Source organism: Argiope bruennichi, chromosome 8 (genome assembly GCF_947563725.1).
Source record: "Argiope bruennichi chromosome 8, qqArgBrue1.1, whole genome shotgun sequence".
In the NCBI taxonomy this organism is placed as follows: Eukaryota; Metazoa; Arthropoda; class Arachnida; order Araneae; family Araneidae; genus Argiope; species Argiope bruennichi.
Window position 1 is genome coordinate 124,996,588 of NC_079158.1, and position 22,080 is coordinate 125,018,667.

Sequence of the window (22,080 nt, forward strand, 5' to 3'; positions counted from 1 at the left end):
ATAGTTATTCCATGATTCACTCCCTTTTAAATATATAGTCATGTTAAATTTTATCTAAATATTGTTTATTTTTAAGAATCCAAAGAATTTGGGGAGGGGATCTTATTAAGTTTTATTTTTGTCTCTTTTGATAAACATTTTATTATTAATTTAAACTGATGATTTTTTTCCAGTTATTTTCTCTGATACTACCATAATAAAAACTTAAGTATTCATCAAACTTAAAGTATATTCAGTAACAAAAAGTGTATATGTTTTAAAAGAAAGTCCTTGCCACTGAAGGGAAAAAAAAAAAAAAAATGCAGCTGCAGAATAGTTTACATTTATCACAGTTAATTTGACAAATGGCATTTTTTTCTTTGCCAGAACTGAATTTCGAAACTATAATTCATTATTATTATTTTTTTCAATTATTTATTAGACTGAAATAAAATTTAAGAAATGATTGAAATCAGTAGAAGTATATCCCCTTAAATTCTTTGCTCAAAAAAAGGTTTTAGATCAAATTTTTGTTCCATTGATAGGTAGGTAGTTGAGGTTTTTTTGGCGCAAAAGCCAAATTTGGCCATACTGTGCCATTCCATTGATAGGATGTAGATACTTATTATATTTAAAATTATTATGTACACAAAGTACTTTTATTGCAAAAATAGTTAAAGTGATTATTTCATTAAAAAATACATTGATTAAAGGAAATTTGGATTGATTACATGGAATCTTTAAGTGGAATATTTATTCAATTCTTTTAAAAATTAGGAAACATGATGTAAATGATGTTTCATGTCCTGTTTTTTACGAACTAGGATTACGATGATAGCTGCAATCTTTACTATTATATATAATTATTGTATTTTTTATTCTCACTTCAAATTATTACAAAAATAAGATCTAGAATTTGCAATTTTTTATCAGCTTTCAATTAAAAAAAAAAAGAAGAAGAAATTTTTTTAAACTACAATATTTAACAAAAGAAGATATGAAGAAAAACAGCAGCCTTCAATTAATATGTTGGTTGATACTTCCTTGTTGCTCAAAAGCCCTTTTTAAAATGATTTCAAACGTTATTCTCAGAAATTCCTCAAATGAAGATAAATTTCTTTAATTTTTGTAAATTATTATATTAAATTCATAGATATGGGTATTTGATTACTAACATTTTTAAATAAAGCATTTAAAATTTGAAAAAAAATAAGGTTAACCTTTATTTCACTTTAAATATAATAAGGAAAAAAAAAAACATAACCATACTTTTCTAACTTACATCCTCAATATAGAACTGAAGACACATTAATTTTACTGTCATTTTTCAAGAAGTTTCATTAAATATTTAAGAAACGAAAAATCAACACTATTTTTAAAGTTTGAATTATAAAACATTTTTATTTATAAAATACATTTTTAATTAACTTTCAAAATACTTTGAAAAAAAAAAAACGTTCCCATTTCTTTAATAGTTGTAAATGATAAAATATTGTTAACATTTTTGATTTTCTAAACACGAAAAAATTCTTCATCCTGATGATGCTCCTGACGTAAGCGGATAGCGAGAGAACGATCATGAACCATAGTGAATATTACTTATTTTCTCCAGTAAAATCTGAGCATGCGCAGAGACACTCATTCCTGTTCAGAAAATTTATAAATCTGTTAACATTATATGATCGTTCTTTCGCTATCCGCTTCTACTCTCGACTGCCAATAATGGCGGGAAAGCATCATGTGATTAATGACGCAAGATGGCCAACGTGGCACCATACATGAGATGAGATCTGTTAACAGTTCCCACATCGGCCATCATGACAGGATAGGCAACCTCGCCTTATGGTATACAGTATATTGATGTAAACATATTATAAAACAACAGTAAATACAAAACAAAAAGTAATAATAAGATGCAAATTGAAATATTTACAAGATAAAAAAAAAAACAGTCATACCATCCGTGACAGCATAAATATATAGCAATACAATAGCATGCACTGGAAATATCGAATAATTAACTAAAAATAAAAATAATATTAGTGTTAAACATATAAAAATATAATAACACAAAATAAGTAGAATAAAAATCAGTCTTCTATCGTCCAAATACACACACACACACACACACACACACACACACACATACACAAAGAAGGAAAATAGTTCTCTTTCTCTTTAAGTAGTGTTCAGTGTTTTCTTTTGAAACACAATTCAAGTGATATGTTCTATATTGCTGGACCATGGTTTCATATATTCTGCACAAGTTGAAGTTTTTGATGGTCCATCGAAGAAATCACACTTTTCAACATCGTATGTGTCGTTTGCTTTAATTTTGATCACTTTATATGGTCCGAGAAATTTTTGTTTCAATTTCAGACCAGGGCCAAATTGAGTGCGCTTGATTGCGACGAGATCATTCAATTGAAATTTTTGAGCATGTTTCCTACGCAGATTGTAGGTACGGCGATTTTCTTCTTGGATTTTGAGGATTTGTTGTTTTGCATCTTTACGGAGTTCGTTCTATTGGAAAACGGGTTCAGTTTGAAAGCCTGATAGACCGGTTCAGTTTGAAAGCCTCTCCGTAAAGTGAGACCATCTCACTTTACGGAGTTCATCACGCTGTTGGAGAAATGCAGACAATTTCGAGGATTTTTATATCATGCTCAGATTTCATTTTAGTTCCAAACAAAATTTCGAATGGAGTAGAATTGATACTTCGTTGAAATGTAAAATTAATAATTTGCTGAACGGAAGCAACATGGCTATACCATTTCTCAGGGTTTTCTATGGATAGCTTGGAGAGTACAGATATGATAGTAGAATTAAGTCTTTCTACCTGACCGTTTGATCTAGGAAGTCCAGCTGTAATAGCAATATAGGTGATATGTTGATGTTCACAATATTCTTTGAATGACGTAGATGTGAAAGCGGTACCTCTGTCCGTAATAATCCTTGAAGGATTACAGAAAACTGATCTTTGGCATTCGAGCTTATTGAGAACTTCAGCGGTGTCGGTGGACTTGGTCGGGTAAAGCCACACAAACTTCGTAAAGGAATCGATGATTGCCAGAATATGCTTATATTTCTTAGAAGTGCTGGGGAGATGACCCAAATGGTCAATATGGTATGTATCAAAGGGAGTGTCGTCCTTGTCAAGTGGATGCAAAGTGCCATCTAACTTGCCACGTTTTCTGTTATTTAGAATGCATGTTACACAGTTGCGTATGAATCGTTCAATTTTCTCTTTCAAGTTCGGAATAAAGAATTCTTTGTTTAACATTTCCTGCGTGCGTTTTACTGCAAAATGGCCTCGTTCATGACACGATTTAATAATGTTGGCCTGCATATCATCAGGTACGACAAATAAATCGATTCCGTCTAAGTTCTTATATAAAATGTTGTTCTTGACTATGTAGTTCTCGTAAGGTGCATTTTGAAGTAATGCCTTTATAGCTGTAATATGCCCATCTGTCTGTTGAGCTTTGAAAATTTGAAGATTGACACAGTCTTGAATGATCATGGAGCATGGGCTTCGGCTAAGAGCGTCGACATGAGTCATCTTTGAACCGGTTCGATGCTCTATTTCGTAGTCAAAATCCTGAAGGTATAATGCCCATCGCGAAATGCGGGAATTCATTTCTTTTTTGTTTAACGTTTTGACGAATGCATTAGAGTCAGTGATAATTTTAAAATGTGATCCGAGGATGTAAATTCGGAATTTTTTAAGAGCTTCTACAATGGCGAGTACTTCCAGTTCATAGCTAGTGTATTTTCTTTCGCTGTCAGACGTTTTCTTGGACATATAATACACTTAATGGAATTTGTTATCATCTTTGGATTTTTGTAGTAGGACTGCCCCCAAGCCATCAATTGACGCGTCTGTATGAATTTCAATGGGACTGCCTTGATTAAAAATAGTTAAAACGGGTTTATCAGAAAGTAACTGTTTTAAACGTAAAAACGCAGTTTTTTCCTGAGCTTGAAATAGAAAGGGACTGTCCTTACGAAGAAGATCACTAAGTGGTTTTGCTATAGTAGAGTATGAGGGAACAAATTTTCTAAAGTATCCCGTAAGACCTAGAAAACGTTGTACGTCTTTTGCATTTTTTAACTCAGGATAATTAAGAACGGCTTTAGTTTTGGAGGGTGAAGGGAGCAATTTGCCGTGTTCTACTACGTGACCCAAAAATTCAATCTCACTATACAAAAATTGACATTTTTTAAAGTTTATATCTAGTCTATAATCGCGAGCTACTTTTAGAACAGTGTTCGAGAGCCTCAGATTCACTATTTCCGGGAATGACGAAAGACATTGTCCTCCCATATACGGGAGGACAATGCCTTTTGCAATAAGATCACAACAAAAGGGCATTTATGTATCGCATAAAGGCAGGAGGACATGAACTTAAACTGAATGGGATATAACGGAATTGAAATTGACCTGTATTTGTGAAGAAACTGGTGTAACAACGACTTTTTTCTGTTACCGGCAGATGAAAAAATTCGCTACGCAAATCGAGAGTACTGAAATTTTTTTTATTTTGAAGACTATCTAAAATGTCATCAATTACTGGTAGTGGATAATGATCTTTAACTAATTTACGATTTAATTTTCTATAATCTATACAGACTCTATGTTTTCCATCTTTCATACGAACTACGACAACTTGACTAGCATAAAGTGAAGAACATGGTTCTAAAATTCCATTTTTTAACCATTCGTCTATCTGCTCATTTACTATATCACGTTCGGCAAAGGGTAAACGTCGAGGAGTGTGGAAAACTGGCTCATCGTCAGTAAGCGTAATATCAAGTTCGATGTTCGCGGTTTTAGTTTTGCTAGGTTTATAGGCTAATATAAGCTGCTCAACGTCACTGCGAGTTTGTTTAGAAATATTAGGACTTATATCAAACGTGGGAGTATCGGCAGAAACAGCCATTATAAAACTGTCAGTTTCAACAGGATCATCAGATTTAGAAATTTTGGAAAATACAACACCGTCATGTTTAATTGTCAAATTTGCCGAATTTATTACGTCGCAACCTATTATTAGATCATAAGTAGTACAATTATTAGGTACCACAGAAATAAAAACAGGAAAACTTTGTTTATCAATAATAATTTCAGTTTCAAATGAACCTATTATTTTAGTTCGGGAAAAACCGAATCCGGTTAGTATTGTCTTGTAATTCGTCAACGAGAGCGATCCTAGTTTAATCCATGCAGAATGTTTGAGAAGTGTCGAAAAACTACCAGTATCAACTAATCCGGAAAGTGTACTATTAAAAATAACAACCTCTTTATGCATATTCGACGGATAATGCAATAAATGTACACTGTTGACATTATCATGTGGGGTAGAACTGTCATTCCGAGTAGTACGGTGACAATCGGAAGATTTATGTCCGAAAAGATTACAAAAAAGACATTTAGGACTACGAGAATGATTAGGGCAAGACTTTGAGATATGTCCAAAATCGTTACAGTTAAAACAACGCCTCTTACTGTTAGTTTTATTACTAAGATTCGATTTTGATGCTTTTTGTTGCATAAAAATTGTATGTGTTGTACCACGTCTTTGGCCGTCATTACCATAACTAGAATACATCTTTGTATTATTTGCGTTCATTGCACTTACGATAGTTTCGAAAGTTCCTAATTTTTCTTTAAACTCAGAATAACATTTAGCACCGTAAAGAATAATTTTATCAGAAGGGGAACCCTGTATCCCATTTATTGGGAATTGAATAACAGAACATTCATCAATAAGGGTTTCAGATTGATTCGCAATTTCACGCATGGCAATAAAATATTGCATAAAAGTTTCATTCGAGCGCATTTTACGTCTTTCTAGTTGTTTATGTATTTCAATAAAAGTTACTTTATAGGAAAATTTATTAATTAATGCAGTTTTAAAAGCATGATAGGAATTTAGATTTCTTTGAGAATATAAAAAAGATTTAGCTGCACCGGAAACTAACCTCTTTGCAAAGATTAATTTTTTTGTTCGCTTAAAGAAAGAAAAAGCGAAAAATTCTCTTCAACATCACAATTTTTTTTAATAGAATAGGAATCATTGCCTGTGAAGTTTCTACAACTACCACAGAGATCGCGTAATAAAAAACAAAACTGAAGGTTTATTTCATTCATCATTTGGTTATTGGAGGGATCATTTTCGAGTGATTCCCTTTTGGCGCCAGTAGTTACGAGATTTGGTAGTTATGGAGCACCTGCCTCGCTTAGCGAGGCTATCTCCTTCCTTACAAAAGATTTGACCTGGTGTCTGAGTATGCCTTTGACTATTGACTACATGGAGGCGAAATGAAACTTCATCAGTAATCGGGATGCAGAGACTGGGAGTGGGAGAAGGGGAGAGTTCTCTTGACCAATGCGGAGGCTGACTGTCTATGGAGTAGGAGAGGGTGAGGTTATCTGGATTTTCTGGATTCCAGGGGTCTGGCGGTGGTTTAACTATTGTTCGAGTGCGGCGAATCAGAAGCTTGCTTAGTGCAGGTGGGCGGGAGAGCTGTTACCTATTCGAGTAGAGCATTAAGGAGGATAAGTTTCCGTTCTTCTTTTGACTTGGATTCTTTTAATTTGGTTGCTATTGTCAGGAGTCCTGGAAATTCTATTATTAGTTTCTTGATTTCTTTAAAAGCTTCAATGATTTCATGGATTTATGAGATGTCGGGGATAGAGGTATGGGCTGCTGTAGGTGGGTTTTACTCGGTTGGTTTCGAGGCCTCTGTTGTGATGTAGGTGGGATTTGAGTTAAGGTGGAATTATTTTCTTCTATTCTTTTTCTGAGGGTCTCAGCATATGATCTTCTGGGTCCTGTAGCTGGTGTTGTAGATGGATAAGCAGGACACCCCTTCCACGAAGCCAAATGTCCTAGCCCTTTGCAGTTTATGCAGACCGGCTCTGGGATTTTCTCCTTGATGTTGCAGTCCGACGTCATGTGTTTTCCATTACATTTGATGCAGCTCGGATTGCACCTGCAATTCCGCGCGATGTGATGGAAGCTTGAACACCTAAAACACATCGTGCCTTTAGCTGGTTTCCGGTACGTTTCGATCCTAACTCTCGTGTAGGACAGGTGGTTAATGTTATAGATGTTATTGTAGTTTCCTGCTTTCTTGATTTCAATCAGGAAAATGGGGTGAAAGGTCTGGGTTCTGAAATTCTTTAATTACAAGATACGTCCTGTAGTGATATTTAGCTCTTCTATTTCTCTTTTGAGTTCATCTTTGTCGTGACTTCCTGGCAATCCTTTGATAATTACTTTAATGGGTCTCTCGGTGGGATCTAATGAAATAATGTATTCTTTTTATTTAGAATTTCTATTATACCTATTCTGTCCGACTCAGAGGCTGTTATTATTTTGATGAATCCATTGGAGAGCTTATTGTCTGCGTCTGGAAATTTCCTGCATATTTCTTGTAGGATTAGGTTGTCTTCCGTTAATTTTAAGTGTATAGGGGGAGATTCTTTCCTTGGTTGTTGGGCCTCGTCTTCAAGAATTTGGAATTTGTTGGCTGTATCTATTGTTGTGTTTTCTATTGAGCTTCTTCTTTTTGCTGTGTGCTTCTTATCTGCTGGCTGAAAGGGCTGTTCCGTATCCATCTCATCATGGTTTTCAGGGTTAGTTGGAATTATCATCTTTTCGGGCTGTTAATCATTTCTTTTAACATCTAGCATTCTTTCTACTGATCTTAGGTGCCAATCTGATGAAATGCGGGGAAAAACTGAGTTAAGGATTCGTTTATGCTCTGGGTTTTTAATGTATACTTGGGAAACTGGTGGGTTTCTACTTGAGCGTCCACTCTCGCTGCTTCTGTCCTCTTCCATGGCTGAGGACAGAATGAAAATGGCGCCAGTAAATGTCTCACTGTTATTTATGTATGTTTCGTCTGAAGTTACGGGGATGGAGAAGGAAGAATTATTACCGGCATTACTAGATGAACTTTCGGTTTGAGAAATCTGGTGAGGAGATAAAGGTTTTTCTTCTGTTTCCGATAAAAAAACTAGTATCTAGCGAGTTCTGAAATGCATTTAAATTTGTTATAGCTTTAAAAATATTTTCACACAAAGCATCTTTGTCGGTCTCAGTTACTTCTAAGTGAAATAAATTGGAAACGGAGATAAAATCCGATAAAGAAAAATTCTTCACCAATTCTTGTTTCTACATCTAAATTTTCAAATCTTTCAAAATTTCTCATTCTTTTTTGGGAAGTATGATCAAAATTACTGTAACCTAACGCAGAGTTAAGCAATTTGATTGAATTACTTTTAGCATATTTAAGGGAGTTAGCGATTAATTGAATATCGCCTAGTTTTAGACATTTTAATTAATTAAAACAGAACTAATGCACATTCAATCGGGATTAAAATTTAAAGGGAGAATGAAATAAAGTAATGCACTATAAATTACAAACTTATCAAGAATCGCATTTATTTAGAGAGGAAAAACGTGGGGGAAAAATTGCGCTTACCTGGTTGGGAGCAGTCGAACTATTCACTCCTAAATGATTCACACATTTCGAAATAATTCAATTTCTTCTGTAATTTAGAAGTGTCGAACAGGATGATGTTCCTTTTTTAAAGTGGCTAGTATATGTCAGCACAGTTGCACAATAATAACTGCACAATAACAATCATTATTGCACAATAACGAATCTTGAAAGTTTTCACTTTTTCACTTGAATCATATCCATGAAAAACATGCACTAACGTCCATTCACCAGTTCAGTGAATCATCCACAGCAAAACTCCACTCTTATCAAAATTTTTAGCATCAATTTAGCGTCTTAAATTGTACTAACGTCCACAGCTTTTTCAACAATTTGGCGAGATTTGCTAGGGGTATTCACGAGAAAGTCCGAGCCTCCAAAAATGCGGGGAAAGGAAACGACCAGCATTAATATGTGAAATATATTTATGAAGATTAATGGACAAAGAACAAAAGATTACTAACATAGAACACATAAAGATACATGAGCGTGAGCTGCGCGTCTTGCAGTCTCACTACCCAACTCTCGTCTGCCAATAATGGCGGGAAAGCATCATGTGATTAATGACGCAAGATGGCCAACATGGCACCATACAGGAGATGAGATCTGTTAACAGTTCCCACAATATTAAACTAATATCAACATTATATTATATTGGTTATTCCAACACAGATGCTAGACACTCTAATCCTTAATGGAAAAATCTATTTTGAAAGTTACAGCTAAAAAGGATATTCATTTCTTTTGATTTAATTCAAATGACTTGCCCATAGAAAATTCAGCTGAACAATAAGCATTTCCTTCCTTAATACATGTGTATTTGAGTTCAAGTAATTGATCAAATGATTTTCAGCCTTGATAAACAAGATTTAAATGTGAATAAATCATTACATTCTGACATAAATTCTTAAGATTACAAAAATTTGATATTTCTTCCACCGGATTTTAATGAACATGAAGTAATGTCAAAGATGAACATGAAAAAAAAAGGTAATGTGGATGTTTAGAGCGGTAATGCAATACATTATAAAAACACTCAAAAAGAGAATGCTAAATATAAAGAGATTAATAAGAGATGCAAGTTACCCGATCATCTGCTCTTAAATTTCTTATTCTGTTACGTAATTGAAATCTTAGGAAATTGTTTGTTCCAATGGGCTGCAATTCCAATAGCCTGCATAGTGCTATGAGTTGAGCCCTGGCTAAACTGTCAAGAGTAATTTCATCTTCAAAAAGCTTTGAAAATTTCAGTATAGCCTCATTACTAGCTTCCTCTCCAGTCATTCGGATCTAAACAAAATATATAAAAAATATAAATAATAACAATGTTAATTTAACACAAATAGAGATATAAAAATAATTGCAGTGAAGAAATTTGAATTACCTCTAGATAAAAATTATAAATACTGTAAACAAAATTTTTATCATATTCATATCAAATTGTAATCACTGACATACATATTCAATTATAGTTACAGATTGAGTTGTCTACCAAACATCATGAATTTCATAAATTTAATTAACAATTTTTAATTGTATTCTAATTATAAAACTTTACAAAAACAACAGCACTTTAAATTACAGAAAATAAAGAATCTTTAAACAAAATTTTACATAAATTAAATTTAAAAAATAAATAAAATTCTAAATTAAAGATAAATAGTTTCTCAAAGAAAGTTGCAGAATTTTACAATAATACTATATTACAGTAATACATTACCGAGCTACAGAATATTTACTGGTACTAGAGTATTAACCATACGCTATTAGGGATTAATTGCTGGCAAGTGGTTAATACCAGAGGCGGCGGCAGAGATTTGCCAATGAGGAGGCAAGGCAACTCCAACGGGAGGGGGGCGTAATTTCTCTTATTTGGCTTCAAAATAACATATAATAATTAATTTTACATTAATTACATTGATTTTATTAATTTTACATTTAATTAACAAAAATTAAGTATTATTTATTAAATATTATTATTTTAATTTAATTATTATATTTTTTTTATTCAGAGGCTGATCCTTGCTTTCACTCTAAAAATTTATAAAGATATTTGCAAAAAATATATTCTCAATTTTTTTCCCCTGACCATCAAAAGTCAAAAAATTGTCAATATTTGAGTCTATTTTTTTATGAGACTCTTAAGATTTAATTTATTTCATTCTAGATTTTGTATATAGATAGAAATACAAATTGTGCCAGAATGACATGTCACGATTAATGAACAAATGCATGCTTTTATCATTTTATATCAGAAGCAATATGAAATGATTATTGAAAATAAATTCAAAAAGTATTATAAAAGAAACTTTTTTAGAAATCCAGAATAATAATTAAAAAAATATATATTCGATGTTTTCGCAAAAAAAAAAAAAAAAAAAAAAAAATTAACGTAGTTCTCTACCTAAAATAATTTTTAAATAAGGAATGGAACAACGACAAGGAATTCAGATACATTTCGAATTAGTGCATAGGCTCAACAAAAATTTACTTTAATTCGGACATGAACAATTTGGAATGCGGAAAAGATACAATCATGTTGTTTCTTATGAAGGTTGGAAAAAATGTTTTGCAAATATATGAACGAAATATTTGATATAAGAAATGAAAAAGGTTCTTGTGAAAAATTGATTGCTTAAACATTAGATTCTTCAACTATTTATTTTTCAGTGTATATTTAGGCTTAACAAACCAATGCATTTTGTTAGGAAACAATTATATCTTGAATAGAACTCCCCTATCTTCATTTTTAGTCATGCGTTGTTATGGTTAAGTACTTTTTTCCCGCGAAGTTTTGCAAGTGTGCCCATAAGCCTCTCAAAAAGTTAGTTTTATCCCCTCAGTTACTTGTGTTGATTTTTCTTAATCCCTTCATATACAATGACAAGTCTGACTCGCGCATAGAATTGCTAAATTTTTAATTTTAAATCAGCAATTAAATGAAAGTATTAAGTAATTTAAAATACACAAATCACTTGAAAATCCAACATTACCTCAAATACCTTTATATTATTCTAGGGATTAAAATAATAATAATTGTCCCAAAAACGGCGTGCCATTTAATTAAGAAGTTAAGTAAATTCGTATATCAAAGGGTTAATATGTTAAATATAAATATTCCATGAACGACTATTTTAACCATCATTTTATCAAGGCATCCTTATCCAAAGTCTATTACAAATTTAGAAGAACCTGTAATTATATAGTCTTTGCCACGAAGACAAAAAATTGGGGAAAAAATTACGATATGCTCCCCAATTACATACGTAGTTATAATACTGAATGCAAAATCTGAAGAATTTAGGTAGTAATTTATTTAACAAATTTAATGTACAATTGAATAATTTTTTTTCAGTGTAGCTAAAAAGCTATCATACCACATATATTTATTTTTGCCGTCAATTGCAGTCGGTTTTATTTCTTCAGTGTAATAATTGCAGCCTGATAAATTAGATTGCATTAAACAGATATTTTACTGTTAAATTAACTTAATTTACACCTAAGCTATTTACTTATTCCATGAATTTATATTGAATTCACATAATTTGGCTACAGTTCAAGTAACTTTTCTTAACATGCATATGCACAAGAGTGTCGAAAGAAAAGAGTACTTTATGAAATTTAATTTAACCATTAACTAGATTTTTATCAGACAAATCTCATAGTTAAATAGATTATAAAAAATCACTAGTCCGTTACCGAGGAAGTAACAATTAGATGAAAAAGATGACGATTTATTTCAGAAGAATGATGAGTCAGGAAAACCAACTCTATCGCCGTATTCATGTGTAATATAAAAGCTTCAATTTCCCTTATAATTCTACTGGCAGGAAATCGGACTACTCGATGAACACAATTTTTTTCACCATAACCTATGATAACATCTTAGCCGAAAGATAAAAATTAGAAGAAAAAAATGCGATAACTTATTCACTTACCAGTTCATTGATTATTCTACTAAATATAATATAAATTATAAATTGAATGAACGACATTTAAATCAGTTGACTGAAAATTTAAGAACTTAACAACGTCGACATCCCTCCCCTGGAATTCTTAGTCGACCCATTAAAAATGTTTTGTAAAATGTTATATAGTGTTCACATGTCGCCTTGTCGGTTATATTGCCTAAAGTAGTGAAAATTAAAAGTTTGATGAACCACATTTGAATCAGGTGTTTGAAAATCTGTGGATATAATGCTCAACATTCATTGCATTCCATTCATAGTCGGTCGCCCGAAAATTGTCAACGGAATGCAAATATCTTTTTTACTTTGTCGGACAAATTATAAGCTCGTTGAAAGACATTTTAATCAAATATTCGATAGTCTGCAGACTTACATCAACAATCACCGCATTGAGTTCATAGTCGACCGACCAAAAATTGTCCGCAAAATGCGCTATTCACTTGCTGCCTTGTTGTATTTCCAAAAGTAGTGCAAATTATAAGCTGAATGAACGATATTTGAATCAGATGCCAGAAAATCTGCGAACTTGAGGTCTCAATTGCATGCAGTTCTTAGTCGGTTTATCAAAAATTGTTTGCAAAATACGTCCTTTTATTGACCTGGCACCCTATCGATTATTTTGCCAAATATAATCAAATCGCTTTAACCATTACTTGGATATTTGGAAAGTTTACAATATATTAACTTTAAGGTGGTTTTTAAATAATCATGTTCGATGATGCGCAACTCTACAATCATCCTGAAGTGGTGAAGACTTTTCCCGACAAAACTCGCCGATGGGGGGGGGGAGCCTGCCAACAGGGGGCCAATTGCCCCCCTGCTACCGCCACCTCTGGTTAATACAAAAGTACCTATTTACTTTCACGTAATACATTTTATTTCAGTTAAAAGAGAACAATCAGTAGAGAAGTATATAATAAAATGCCAGATAATGTATATATGTAACATATTATTGGTTTAATTAGAAAGCAGGTTCGAAGCAGTGAAGAGACTTGGTATTTTCAACTTCGTTTTATTCTCTTTCGAGAGGAAAACATGATTTTAACAAGAAGTCGCAGTGCGGCACAAAAAGCAGAAGTAAGAAAGAAGCAAAAAGGGCCAAACAAATGATCACTCATCTTATATAAGATAGGATTTTTAGCCACGCGCCAATACACGTGGTGACCTTTGACACCTTTTTAAGGGCAAAAGTATCACTTTCATTTGATACACAGTACTGATGACGCATTATTTTTACAGAGGAATTAATTAAACCGAAAGTGGAATTGGATCACGAAATAATCAATATAATTTCTTTTTCAGAAAGTAGACAATGTTATGTAGAGTTCCATTCTTGGATTTGTAGTGAATAGCATATAAGCCAGTAACAGCGCTTCTACCCGAACAGCTGTTTTGGTAAAATGGTTTAGTTACTGGACTGCTAACCTAAAGGTCCCAGGTTCTATCCTTCGCGCATCTCATACCGCTTCAGATTTACAAACAAAGAATTATTTTGAAAAAACAAAATTTCAATATAAAAATATTAGTTCCAATTTTTACTTCATAACTAATTTTACGAACTAGGAATGCCAGATGCATTAACAATTTAGTAATGCCAAAAGTAAAAAAACATTGATAGTTAGTTCTTATCAACTAGGAAAGGAGATTCTGCATTTGATGGAATACAAATGTATAAATAGGATATTTTAAAGGAGTCTGCAGTACTCAGTGAACCAATTGATAGATTTGAGAACCAAAGATTACAAATTACATACACTTTCAGGAAATATTTTAGAAATGAAATGAAGTTAATAAACTTTATTATAAGTAAATAAAAATATAATTTTAAAGCATTTATTTCAATAATATAAGAAACAAGAAAACACCCACTTTTTCAAAAAACTGTGCAAATTCTTTAGCTGTAAGAGAATGAGTTTCCCCTTTTGTCTTAACTGCCATTTCATTCAGAGTATCTTGGAGAAATTTTGCCATTTTAATTTGCATTCTTAACCCTTTCCGGAACTTTAGCTCCTGCAATAAAAGCATGACTAACTATTAAGATATCTCATAACATTATTTTGCTCAACATTGTAAATACTATTAATTAACATAACATTAGAATAGTAATTTCTATTAAGAAAACGATTGAATGTAAAGAGTCCAAAACATGATTTTTAATTAATTATTGAAAAATCAAGAGAGTCTTATAATTGCTATAAGATAGAAGCAAATTGTTTAATTCAAATAACTGAACATTGACAGAGTTTTAATTTTTTTAAGCATCAATACAGACAAGCAAATAGGTACAAAAGTTGAGTGAAAATACTTAGAAATATTTTAAAGTTTTGACATCTGATGTCTAAAAAACACAACCTAATAACAAAAGATTAATTAATAATTTCTCAGAAAATTTAACAAAATAATATTCAGGAGTGAACGATTATATAGTAAGATTCAAAAAAAGATTAACAGGTGAAATTATAACAGAATTTGTAACTTTTATTTTATTTTTTATTATGAAGTAAGCCTTGAGTGGTACCCTTTAAATGATTGTAACTCCAAATAACCCTTTAATGATAAATAACCCTTTAAATGATTGTAGAAAAAAAAATTCCAGTATGATTATAAATTTCAGATTTTAATAGATTTAGTTTTTAAATTATAGGAAGACAGTTACAATAATTAATACAAACTTTCCAAAATGCTGAAAATTTTTCTGAAATTTCAGCTCCTGGGTAATAGAATTGGTGGAATATATTCTGACAATACCACCTTAATAAAGAAAATTTATGTTCTCATTCTAAAATCCTTTCCAAACAATTTTATTTGGTTTTAACAATTCTATCTAATAATTGATTCATGTTATATAAATTTTGTATGAATTATTTTAGAAAAATAGAAGATAAAAATATTAATTACGACCGATAAAGAATTAATAGATAAGGATTTTTGCATTATTAAATCTCGTAAATCAATAATGCCAAACTTTATATCAGACTTTCTCACAAGAAAGTAAAATAAAAATGAATTTAATGAACAAAAATGAAATATTTTACATTAAAATATAGCTGTACCTTTAAGTTTCTACCTTTTAATCCATTTAGGCAGTGAAGCACAAGGAAAAACTATTTAAATTAAACATAATGATAACACTCCATGATTGTTTCAATTCAATTTTCAACACTTTAAATACAATATAGACCCAAATTATTGCCTTTTTGATCAGTGGAAAATTAGATATTTTTTAATCATAGGCAGTGCAAAATACGAAGTCCCTCTTTTAAAAACATTTTCACATATTTTTAACATATTAATGTTTTATTTTAGGTCAATTTTTATTTTGTAAATAGATATTTGTTTTATTTATCCATTATGAATCCAGACTGCCTGACATTCAGTTTGTATACAATATTATTAAAACAGATGTTTTTTTTAAATAATTATTTTAATAATTAAGGGAACACAATGAAATATTTAGGAATCTGACCAATTATATTGTTACGAAATTTCCGGGGTTCGTTTGGATAGTGGGGGTTATATGGTGTGAAGAACGCTCAATCACCAGGCGGCAGTAGAAAAATAAAACAATGACGTTTATTTACACGAAGACAGTCAGGACAGCACAAAGACGACAACTATATACAGCACAGAAGACGATTATCTTCAGCCGAGACGTGCAACATACAACAGCATACACAGAGGCATACAAAATTCTACTACAGACAGTAGCACACAGCTTAGTTCAGCACTAGCTTCACTCCGTCGCTGTTCCGCTTATTTCTGGAAGGCCAGTTCTCTACCGTCGGTTCCGACTACTCTGCCTAGCAGCTACAGCCGCCTCCTTTTATAGGTACCAGGAGGCGGGGCTAGAAGCCTCTCAACCAATCAGGAACGTTCGAGGCGTATCTCGGTTCCTACTGGACGGTTCGGGAAAATTCTCGATGTTTCGGGTATAATCTATTTTAGCGCCGAAGTTGCCAAATTCGTTTTCAAGTCACCAAATGGTCGCCAAGCTCTGGAACCTCCGACGCGACCCCGGACTCCGTCCAGTACAGATGACTGTAAAACATTCTTTCCAGCCAACTATGCTGGGAAGCAGCATTACAGATTCGTACATTCCCCTCTCTTAAGGACTGCACGTCCCGGGCAGTACAATATCTGAGTAAGAGGCATCTACTTACAGGATTACCATATTCACACAATAAGCAAGTATAAAATAACAAATACTCAAAATGACATACAGCGTAAATATTTACAAAATGCATGAGCAATACAAAAATAAATTACAATACTAAAATAACAAAATTAAGAAGTAAATGATTTACATTATTTATCATATAATGGTCGACCATGGTCTGAACTGAAAAGATCTTAATCGTTTTGGCCAAGGTAAGGGGCTAGCCTGTTACAATGTATCACCTTCGGTTTTGAGTGTGGTGATTTCTGTATCCGTACCACAACGTCATTCAGTCTTTTAAGGACTGTATAAGGACCCTCCCAGTTGGTCTGCAACTTCGGAGAAAGTCCTTTGCGACGTTTCGGATTCCATAACCACACTTGGTCTCCTTCGTGGAAATTGTGTCCCGTTGTTCTAGCACCGTATCGGGTCTTCATCTTCTCTGAAGCCATGCCGATCCTATCTCTGGCCAGATGATATACCTCCTCCATCCGTGTTCGGAGGTTCTCGACATATTCCTCAGGCACCAAGGGAGCATCTGGTGGCCGGCTGAACAGTAGATCTGCAGGCAGACGAAGGTCACGTCCGAAGAGCATTTGGGATGGGGAATAGCCAGTAGTCTCGTGAACGGAACTTCTATAGGCAAGTAGGAAAAGGGGCAGTTTCTTGTCCCAGTCCTGTTGATTGCTTGGCACCAGGAGAGAGAGACTGTTCAGAATGGTCCGATTGAATCTCTCTACCATCTGACTGAGGATGTAAAGCCGTAGTTCGAGTTTTGTCGATGCCGAGTATCTCACACAGTCTCCTGCAAACAGCCGAATCGAAGTTTCTTCCTTGATCAGAGTGCAGTTGTAGAGGAACTCCGTATCTTGAAATCCAGTTTTGAACTAGAATTTCTGCAACAGCACAGGGATCACATGTGCGACACCACTTCTCCATGTTGTCTCGCAAATTTTTCCAGTAGAACCGTTCTCGAACTTTTTGTAAAGTCTTCGTAAAACCAAAATGACCTCCAGTCGGACTGCCATGGAGTTCCTTAAGGACTGTTGATACTCTTGTCTTTGGGAGTATTAATTGCCATCTGAATGCTTTTCCATCGTCAGACTCCCATTTGCGATACAGCACACCATTTCTTAGATGGAGAGAATCCCAAAGAGCCCAGTAACGCTTCGTTGTAGGATGGAAAGGGGCGATGTCCTGGCAGCTGGGCTTTCCACCTGTTGATTCTTTAAGTTCAATTATTGGTTTTATTTCAGGATCAGCTAGTTGGTCTTTCCGGAAGCTCTCGTCACTCCATGGATCTGATTCTGATGATGATGGTGTTGTAACTTGGCGAACTACAGGATTTACCATGCCAAATTTCTTTTCAACTCTAGAGCAGTAATTGCAGTTCTCCGAACATGGTCTTCTCGAAAGAGCATCCGCGTTTCCATGCGCTGATCCTTTTCGGGGGGGGGGCGAATTTCCATGTCATATTCCTGTAGTCTCTGTATCCATCTGGCTATTTGACCTTCTGGCTTTTTAAAATTCAATAGCCAGGTTAATGAAGCATGATCCGTACGAAGCAGAAACCTTCGACCGTAGAGGTAAGGGTGGAAGTTCTCTACGGCCTATACGATAGCCAGAAGTTCCTTCCTGGTCACACAATAATTCCTTTCCTGGACAGACACTTACTGAAATAGGCGATGACACGCTCCTGTCCATCTATTTCTTGGGACAACACAGCTCCGATGCATTCATGGCTTGCATCCATATCCAGAATAAATTGCTTTCCAATTTCAGGATAGGCCAGGACGGGAGCAGATGTTAGGGCGTCTTTGAGCTTGTTGAAGGTGTTGTCAAATTCGTCCGTCCAGATGAATTTCTGTTTCGCTTCGGTCAGCTTATGGAGTGGTCTGGCGATTGTTGAGAAGTTTTTAACGAATTTCCGGTAATACGTACATAAGCCTAAGAAACTCCGGAGCTGGTGAACATCCGTCGGGCAGGTCCAGTGTCTTACAGCCGATATCTTATCCGGGTCTGTTCGAACACCTTCTGCTGAAATGATATGCCCAAGATAGGTGACTTCACGCCTGAATAGGTGGCACTTGGACGGGTTTAATTTCAGGTTAGCTTCCTTCAGCTTTTGCAGTACACGTCTAACATTTTGAAGATGTTCTTCAAAGGAACGACCCATGATGATGATGTCATCGAGGTAAACCAGACAGGCTTCATAAGAAAGCCCTCCGAGAACTGTTTCCATAAGGCATTCAAATGTTGCTGGCGCTTTACACAAGCCGAAAGGCATAATTTTAAACTGCCATAGCCCCTGTCCTGTGGTGAAAGCCGTCTTCTCTTTATCTTCAGGATGGATTTCCACTTGCCAATACCCACTCTTGAGGTCCAGGGTGGAAAACCAGGTATTGCCGCCAAGTGTATCAAGCGTGTCATCTATCCTTGGCAAAGGGTAGCTGTCCTTCTTGGTGACATCATTCAAACGGCGATAATCCACACAAAATCTAGTAGAGCCGTCTTTCTTCCTTACTAAGACGATGGGGGTTGCCCAAGAACTTGATGACGGCTCAATTACGTCATTATCTTGCATTTCTTTAATTAGTGTTTGGACTTCTTGTTTAGCGAATGGTAGTCGTCTGGGGTGCTGCCTAATAGGAGGATGCTCTCATGTATCAATTCGATGTTTTACTAGTTGAGTCCTTCCAAAGTCCTCAGATGTTCGAGAAAATAAGTCTTGGAATTCTTTTATCAATTCTCTAGCAGCTCACCTCTGTTTTTCATCTAAATCTGTATCCTGCAGCAAATTTTGGACTAGATCGTCTGAAGAAACGTCCTGACTATTACACTTCCGGTCTCTACAAGTGACAGGAGTGCAAGTTGCTAGCACCTCTCCCTTCTGTATAATCTTTGTCTTATCACTGATGTTAGCCACTCTCACTGGGATGACTGACTTTGAGAGATCCACTACCGACGAAGCTACCAACACTACTGCTCTGGCACGGTCTGTGTCAAGATAATCCATTACACCAAATCGGAATTTTCGGTTATCTGCTACCAAACCGGGTATTACACATTAAGTCCTAGGCGATAAGGAGATGTCAGTTTTAGCTATTATTTTCTGGCTGGATTCCAGTTCAGCGTGTAGTCCAAAAAGAGTGATGTCTTCAAATTTTGAATTCATTCTACTATTTCCGAAGTCCAGTTTAAAGTTATATTTCCGCAGAAAATCTAGTCCGAGAATGCAAGGGTCGGTAATTTCTGCTACAAATGCCGTATGGTGGTAGTTTATATTTCCAAAGCGTATAGCGAGGTTGACTTTCCCATGAACATAAATCTTATCTCCCTTCACTGTCTGTAAAGTAATGCAGGGCGACGTCCAGATTATGTTAAATTTTAATTTCCGTGCCAGATCTTCTCTTATTATGGTCACATTGGCTCCAGTGCCGACAACCATATTGCATGAGATGTCACCAATTTGTCCTATCACGTAAAGTCCATTGTCACCGCAACTTATGGACGAAATATGAAATACTTTGAAATGGGGCTGTTGACTATCTGGACACCTCCGCCCCGCGAGATGGCCACATATTAGTTTCCCTGATGTGGTGGAGAATTATTTCCACCACTTCTAGAAACACGGCAGTTCCTACGGACGCGTCCGGCTGTACCACAAGCCCAACACCGAATTTCCGTACCTCCGCCAACTTTGCGATCTTTTAACCTCCGAATTTCTCTTCGCAGATCGTCGATCTGTTTCACGAAATCAGAGTCCGAATCCGCAGCAGAGACAGCTCTGATTGGGTGTCGGTCCTTGCGTGTGGCCTGCTGGGCAGCCTCTATTTTGTGTGCAAAGACTAAAGCAAATGCTATATCTTTGACATCTGCTAGTCTAAGAGCCTTCTGTGTTTCCGGGTCCCGCACACTATCGATGAAGTGCTGGAGAGCCAGATCCTGCCGTGTCTCAACTGGGCAATCGGAAAATGAAATGGGAAAGTCGCTGAATATCAGCAGCTAATTCCTGCAGACATTCACCCGCTTTTTGATAGCGGGACTTTAACCGCAATCGGCTGTATTCTTTTGTGCACTTCTCTCCAAACCGCAGCTCAAGTGGACTCGATAGAGCTTGGAAATCATGTTTTTGCTCCTCCGTAAGTCTCAAGGATGTCGGCAGCGTCTCCTCTTAACGAAGCTGCTAAGTGAAACGCTTTGGCTTGAGGATTCCATCTATTAGCTTCCGCTACCATAATAAACTGTGTTTTGTATACTTGCCAGGATGTTTTTCCATCGAATGTCGAGAGTTTAATCGTCGCTAAGGAAGGTGTAAATATCACTTTGGATTCCTCATGTTCATGGGAAATCTGCTACTTCAGGCTTTCAATCTCCTTTCCAAATTTCTGTTCAAATTCTTTTCCGATGTCTTCTCGAACCTTGTCAATACTTTCTTCCATCTTCAAAACTTTAGTTTCCACTGAAACTACCTTATTCTCAAATGAAGCCACCTTATCTTCAACTGCATTCATCTTCTCTTGAATGATATTGGAGAATTCCTCTTTAACGCGATGTCCTTCTTAAGCTCCTGTTCCATTCTTTCTAGACCGGAACGTATCTCTTTCTCCAATCTGGCTTTCATCTCCTCCATTCTTTCTTGACCGAAACGCATCTCTTTCTCTAATCCGGCTTTCATCTCCTTCATTCTTTCTTGACCGGAACGTATCTCTTTCTCCAATCCGGCTTTCATCTCCTCCATTCTTTCTTGATCGGAACGTATCTCTTTCTCCAATCTGGCTTTCATCTCCTCCATTCTTTCTTGACCGAAACGCATCTCTTTCTCTAATCCGGCTTTCATCTCCTCTATTCTTTCTTGACTGGAACGCATCTCTTTCTTCATCTCATCTTGTCCTTGCTTCATCTCATCCATAGATTTCTTCATCTCAGCCAAAAGAGCCAGTAACTGACCATTACCGTTATCAGCCATTTTTACTTGGGATCTCGTTTTCACCATGCACTGTTGACCACTACCCCACTTCTGACACCAAATGTTACGCGATTTCCGGGGTTCGTTTGGATAGTGGGGGTTATATGGTGTGAAGAACGCTCAATCACCAGGCGGCAGTAGAAAAATAAAACAATGACGTTTATTTACACGAAGACAGTCAGGACAGCACAAAGACGACAACTATATACAGCACAGAAGACGATTATCTTCAGCCGAGACGTGCAACATACAACAGCATACACAGCAGCATACAAAACTCTACTACAGACAGTAGCACACATCTTAGTTCAGCACTAGCTTCACTCCGTCGCTGCTCCGCTTATCTCTGGAAGGCCAGTTCTTTATCGTCGGTTCCGACTACTCTGCCTAGCAGCTGCAGCCGCCTCCTTTTATAGGTCCCAGGAGGCGGGGCTAGAAGCGTCTCAACCAATCAGGAACGTTCGAGGCGTATCTCGGTTCCTACTGGACGGTTC

The 22,080-nt window shown here is 35.4% G+C and overlaps 1 protein-coding gene across 1 annotated transcript in view; it reads right to left on the reverse strand.

Moving 5' to 3' along the window:
- Positions 1-22,080, reverse strand: part of LOC129980805 (mitochondrial proton/calcium exchanger protein-like) — a 45,141-nt gene that overhangs the window by 18,082 nt on the left and 4,979 nt on the right. The window contains 2 exon segments of the mRNA XM_056091190.1: positions 9,580-9,783; positions 14,331-14,471. Coding sequence (XP_055947165.1) covers positions 9,580-9,783; positions 14,331-14,471 — 345 coding nt within the window.